General features: G+C 61.2%; 1 protein-coding gene across 1 annotated transcript in view; it reads left to right on the forward strand.

Annotated features, from left to right (window-relative positions):
* The window catches only part of VOLCADRAFT_99581 (uncharacterized protein), a gene marked incomplete at both ends in the record, with an annotated part of 11,615 nt that overhangs the window by 2,459 nt on the left and 3,250 nt on the right, over positions 1–5,906 (forward strand). The window contains 7 exons of the mRNA XM_002958267.1: positions 695–742; positions 1,014–1,724; positions 2,311–2,406; positions 2,832–3,134; positions 3,314–3,739; positions 4,319–4,686; positions 5,200–5,743. Coding sequence (XP_002958313.1) covers positions 695–742; positions 1,014–1,724; positions 2,311–2,406; positions 2,832–3,134; positions 3,314–3,739; positions 4,319–4,686; positions 5,200–5,743 — 2,496 coding nt within the window. The remainder of the gene's footprint in view (positions 1–694; positions 743–1,013; positions 1,725–2,310; positions 2,407–2,831; positions 3,135–3,313; positions 3,740–4,318; positions 4,687–5,199; positions 5,744–5,906) is intronic.

Here is a 5,906-nt window from a genome sequence, read left to right on the forward strand (position 1 = left end):
GGGGAGAGGGAGTGGGGGAGAGGGAGTGGGGGAGAGGGAGTGGGGGAGAGGGAGTGGGGGAGAGGGAGTGGGGGAGAGGGAGTGGGGGAGAGGGAGTGGGGGAGAGGGAGTGGGGGAGAGGGAGTGGGGGAGAGGGAGTGGGGGAGAGGGAGTGGGGGTATTGGGCTCCACTCCAGCCGCCCAGCCGAATACACATCTTCCGACAAAGCCAAGTACTATGCCTGGGGATAAATCTCCAGGCTTGACGTTTACCTAGCCCGGTGCTCTACCAACTTGAGCTACGCCGGTGTCTGATTGTGTGTATGTATGTTGTTACAGGGTGGTTAACTTCGCCAGCGGCCCCCTTTCCCGGGGCAGTCTCTGCTCTCCCCTGCTAGAGGGGCACCCTAATCCGTTACCCCATCCGACTTAAGAATGTATTCGTTGGGTTCGGCAACTCACCACCAGCATCCAACCAAATCTAGGGGATCAACGGGGCATCAACTTAGTTCCTGGTCAGCTCGCAAGTTGATATTATCACGTCCTACATCGTCCGTATGATGGGGGCCACCTCTCATTTCAACACTCCTCAAACACCCGATGAGCCGGCAGGCGGATTTGAATTCGGGTCGGCCGGGAGCAGAAGTCAGGCCTTAACCTTTGCCAGCCGCCTGCCTGCATATGTATGTATGTATGTATGTGTATTTGACCGCAGGCGGCGGGCCGGGAGATGCTCCGAGTGCAGGGCCCAACTGGCATCCAGGTGCGTGAGTGTGTGCGAGTGTGAGTGAGTGAGTGAGTGAGTGAGTGTTAGTCAACGCTATAATTAATTTGTCCGCACTCAGTCAGTCAGTCAGGTTGGTCCCTATAGTTGGAATGGAATTACAAGTGATCCGATTTCTTCTAGTTTAAATGGTGTGTGTGTGTTGTGTTTGAGATGTGAGGGGAAAAAGGTCATTTGCTTCATTCCCAATTTGTTTCCTTCCAAAGCTCCAAGACCTCGTCTACGTTATTGCTCTCTGGTTCCGCCGCAGGCGCTCGTCGCGCTGCTAAATGGCGGTTCCGGAGCCGCAGCCGTGGAGGCTGCCGTACGCGCCCTGGCGGCCCTCACCGGCCATCCCACATTGCGTCTGGGTCTTGTTGCCGCCGGAGCTACCGAGGGCCTTATGTCGCTAGTGGAGAGGTCGGGGGGGCCTTTGCTGGCGGCGTGGATACCAGACCCGCTACCTGGCGGCGGCGGCGGCGGCGGCGGAGGTAAAGGCGGAGGGAGCCCTAGGATTGGTGGCGGCGGCGGCGGTGGCGGCTTGGTTGCCGCCACGGCGCCGTACAACAACATTATGGAGCTGGCATTGCTGGCGCTGGTGAGGTGCATTCGTAGCTACGCAGGAGGGGGTGGTGGCGGCGGTGGTGGCGGCGGCGCCGCCAGGGCGACGGCGCCGGGAGGTGGCGGCGGCGGCGGTGGAAGCGGCGGCGCAGGTGAACTTCCTGCAGCTGTGTTGCAGCTTCTGCTTGATGTGGCGGCGGTGCCGGTCTCTCCTTCTCCGCCGCCGCTACAGCCGCTACAGCCGCGGGGTTTCCCGCTACTGCAACCTCCCATGACGGCTTCGCCGCCAGCGGCGGCGACTCTAGCCGCAGCACCGGCGCCGGCGCTGGCGGCGTCGATGGTGCACTCAGGCTTTCTGGACTCGGACGGGACGGCGCAGCAGCCTCCCGCACGTGCCATGGCGGTGGTCGAGGCGACGGAGGTGCGGCTGGTGTGGGGCTGGTGTGTGGCTGGGTTTGCGTGCATTGGGCCCCCCGCTACCCCGTCATGTGCAGAGCCACACATGAAACACACACAGAGACAGCCGGGCATCATCACGCCCCGACAAATATAATATGGATATACATACATCGTCTAGGAACCTGTTTTGCCAGGTAGGAACTTCTTCTATTACTCCGTCAGTGACAGTTGATACAAGGTCCTTGGAAGTATTAGTTTGGTCTCCTATCTCCTCTAAATGGCCTGATGTATCTCACTGAGAGTCATCAGGCGAAATGTGCTCCTTCCGACCCTCTCTACCTGGGCCCCACCGACATTTAAAATTCCTTGCTCGTATCCGCAACATAAGAGAGTTCACCGTGCCGCCGCCACACCGGTGTACGAATACCGTAACTAAATATATTGTATTAACGTTTTTGCCTGGTCCTGGTCCATAGGTCTATGTTGCCTAATCGGGCCCTGGTCCATAGGTCTATGTTGCCTAATTAGGCCCGAGGCCTAGTTTGGGTTTTATTTTAATAAATCTTCGCGTTGCCTGTCTAAAAAATGTATGTCTGTTGCCTGATCAGGCTCTGGCCGACATGGCCCGCGATGCTCCCGGAGCGCTGAGGTTGATGACTTTCGCCGGGCACCTGGTGCTGCTGCAGCGGCTGCTGGCTGCGATGGTGAGGGGAGGGATGGAAATGATTATGTCTCTGTGTGTAGGCGCGTGCGTGTATGTGTGTGTGTGTGGTGGTGGGGGGAGGGGGGAGTATTACGAGGATGGATGGGTAGATTCAGTACATCGGAACGGCAGAAAAACAAGGTTCGATGGTTTGTGTATTTCATTTCATGTCAAGTACCACTGTTGCGAAGAGGGGTTTCCCGTGGAGAGGATTTTGGAAATCTCCTAGGGTATTGCGGTGGTGATTTGGATGTGGGGTTTTGGGGGAGGGAGTAGCTGTCGGGGGTTTGATCTGTTGGGGTCATAGTCAAAGAACTCATCATACATAGTCGTACGGGCCCTTCCGGGACAGTACGGCACATTGGGATCCATCCTAACTCCCGGAAACCCCCCTCCTGCCCTCCTTACCCCGAACACCCCGGCCAGCCTGCTGCACATGTACCACCCACACCACCTCCTCCCCCCTCCTCCACCGCCACCACCGCCTCCGCCGCCGCTGCCGCTGCCGCCGCCGCAACATCATCACCTCCACCCCCACCCACATCGCCAACTCCAACCCTGGAGCCATTCCGCCGGCGGCAACTGGACTCATGTCTGCGGGGCCTGGCGCGTCTAGCCATGGCCGCCCCCTCCCACCCTGACCTCCGTCTTGCTCGCACACATGAAGTACTGCTACATGTACTGCTGGCGTTGGGACTGGCGGACAAACCCGGGTGGTGGGCGTTACAGGTAAGCGTCAAGTGCGGCGCGGGGTGGGTGGGAGGGTGGGAGGGAGGGAGTTAAAGGAAGGTGGAGGCTGTACGGATGTCGTACGAGCTGGGCAAAGGCTGAGCTGACAGATCTTACGGTCGCCATCGTCATCGTTGACATTGACGTTGACGGTGTCGCCACCGCCGCCGCTGCCGCAGGGACTGTGCGCCCTGGCGGCCGACGCCAGCTGCGCGGCTGACCTCGTGGCTGCCGGCGTGTTGCCGCCGGTGGTGGCGGCGCTGAGAGGACTGGCGGCGGCGGCGGCGGCGCCTCCGCCACGCCGCCGCAGTGCCCCGGGTGGCCACCGCAGCTCTAACAGAAGCAACGTGCCGCCGCCGGTGACGTCGTCGCCGACGGAACCGCCGCCTCCGCCACCACCTCGCGCCCTGATCAGTATTGACGTCAGCACCGCCGGCGCCGCCGGCGCCGGCGCCGCCGCCACCGCCTCTGGCAGCGGTCCCAGCACCTCCGAACGCGACATCGAGGTGGCCCACTTGTTGGGCTTGCTTCTTCAGAATGTCGCGGGACATAAGGCCCTCGCCCGAGTGGCCGTATCTGAGGGAGCAGTCCCCGCCATATGCGAGGTAGGGGGAACGTTGGGAATGGAAGCGGTGGATGTGGGGCTTGATTCTGCATCGGAAAATAAGCAGTGCCGATATGTGCTTTCCCCGCCCAATACACCGCCCCAACTGCCCCAACTGCCCCAACTGCCCCAACTGCCCCAACTGCCCCAACTGCGCGAACCAGAAAGGTCATGCATGCAACTGCCCCAAGCAGCTTCAAAGCAGACTCGGAAAACCTTGCCCTCGGAAACCGCCCAAGTAATCTTGGTTGGAAAACTCACACACAAGGTCTTGGGGGTTTATCGGACATGTATGTATGTTTGTCGCCGTCGTCGTTTCTGCACTCACGAGGCGGTGCACTCCCGAGCATCCTTATCAAGATGATGAGCACAGTCTGTATGGGGTACGTGGGCTATGCGCTATGTTGGTGCCGCCCATTCCCATTCCTGTCGTTTAAAAGAAAAAGAATATCTTCTTCTACAGAATTCGAATATTCCACACGAAACCTAATCTCTCCGGCATCGCCTTTCCTCTTTCCTCCTACACCGCCCGCACCCTCCCCCCTTCCCTCCCCCCTTCCCTCCCTTCCGCCCCCCCCAGTGGCTGGCGGTATGTGCCGCAAGTGATGACGTGGAGGGTGCCGTACTTTGCTGCGCCACGTTGTGCTTGCTGGGGGACGGCGACCCCGGGGCGCTCGTGGAGATGGTCCATGCGGACGGGGTCGACACCCTGGTGGAGCTGCTGCACCCCCGCTGGGCTACGGCCGCCCTGGTGCCGTCCACGGTGGCGGCGGCAGTAGCAGTAGCGTGCCGCTGGCCGGCCTCCGCGCAGGCGGTTCGTATGGCGGCGGGGATACCGGCCCTGGCGGACACCCTCCGGGGACCCCACGGCCTGGCGTGTTGCCGCCCCGTCGTGAGCGCGCTGGTGGACTTGATCGCAAACGACCCGCCGGCGTTGAGGGAAATCAGGTGCGTGTATGTATGTGTATGTATGAATGTTGTTACAGGGTGGTTAACTTCGCCAGCGGCCCCCTTTCCCGGGGCAGTCCCTGCTCTCCCCTGCTAGAGGGGCACCCTAATCCGTCACCTCATCCGACTTCAGAATGTATTCGTTGGGTTCGGCAACTCACCACCAGCATCCAACCAAACCTAGCGGATCAACGGGGCATCAACTTAGTTCCTGGTCAGCTCGCAAGTTGATATTATCACGTCCTACATCGTCCATATGATGGGGGGCCTCCTCCCATTTCCACACTCCTCAAACACCCGAGGAGCGGGCAGGCGGATTTGAACCCGGGTCGGCCGGGAGCAGAAGTCAAGCCTTAACCTCTGCCAGCCGCCTGCTTATGTATGTATGCGGAAAGTGGGGTCCGGTGTTGTATTAAGAAGTGGGGGATTTCGTTGGACGTTATTCTCCTGGACCTACGTGACCTGACCTCTGACCTCCCATCCGTACATCCGTACATCCATACATCCGTACAGGACTACCAACACGGTTATTGCACTTGGCACCCAGCTACAGCTGCTGCCCAACAACGACCCCAGATCTGCGCGGATACGGCTACTGCTGCGGCAACTGGGCGAGGACCCGGATACGGCCATGCGCCTGGCGAACAGCGAGGCGGACAACGCAATCGCCACCGCCGCCGCCGCGCCGCACCACCCCAACCACCCTCACTACCACCACCACCACCCGCACTACCACCACCACCACCACCCGCACTACCACCACCACCACCACCGAGCCGGCCTCCGTCACCATCCCAACGCCGCTGCGACGCGGCTACAGCTTCAAGCCGCCGCCGCCGTCGCCGCCGGCTCCGGAGGCGGCTCCTGGCGGTGGCGTTTCGCCAGGACGAGCGACTCGGGACCGGCGCCGCCGCCACCGCCGCCGCCGCCAGCACTGCTACAGCCGCTGGGTGGCTACGGCGGCAACTTCCCTGGAGTTGTTGGATGTTCGTATTCTTCGCACGTGGGGGGTATTCGCCGCAGTCTGCGTGCTTCTAGCCCCGGTGCCATCGTGCCGGTGGAGACGCCGGCAGAGGGGGGGGTGCAGTGGCGGGGGGGTGCGTCAGGGGGTGGTTCATCGACGGCGGGGGGAAGGGGCGGGGCAGGATCGGAGGGTTTGTGTTCGTCGCGTGAGGACCTGGATTGCGTTTTGGCGGCTCTGCGTGGGGAGTCGAGCTACA

This window comes from Volvox carteri (assembly GCF_000143455.1).
Source record: "Volvox carteri f. nagariensis unplaced genomic scaffold VOLCAscaffold_90, whole genome shotgun sequence".
NCBI lineage: Eukaryota > Viridiplantae > Chlorophyta > Chlorophyceae > Chlamydomonadales > Volvocaceae > Volvox > Volvox carteri.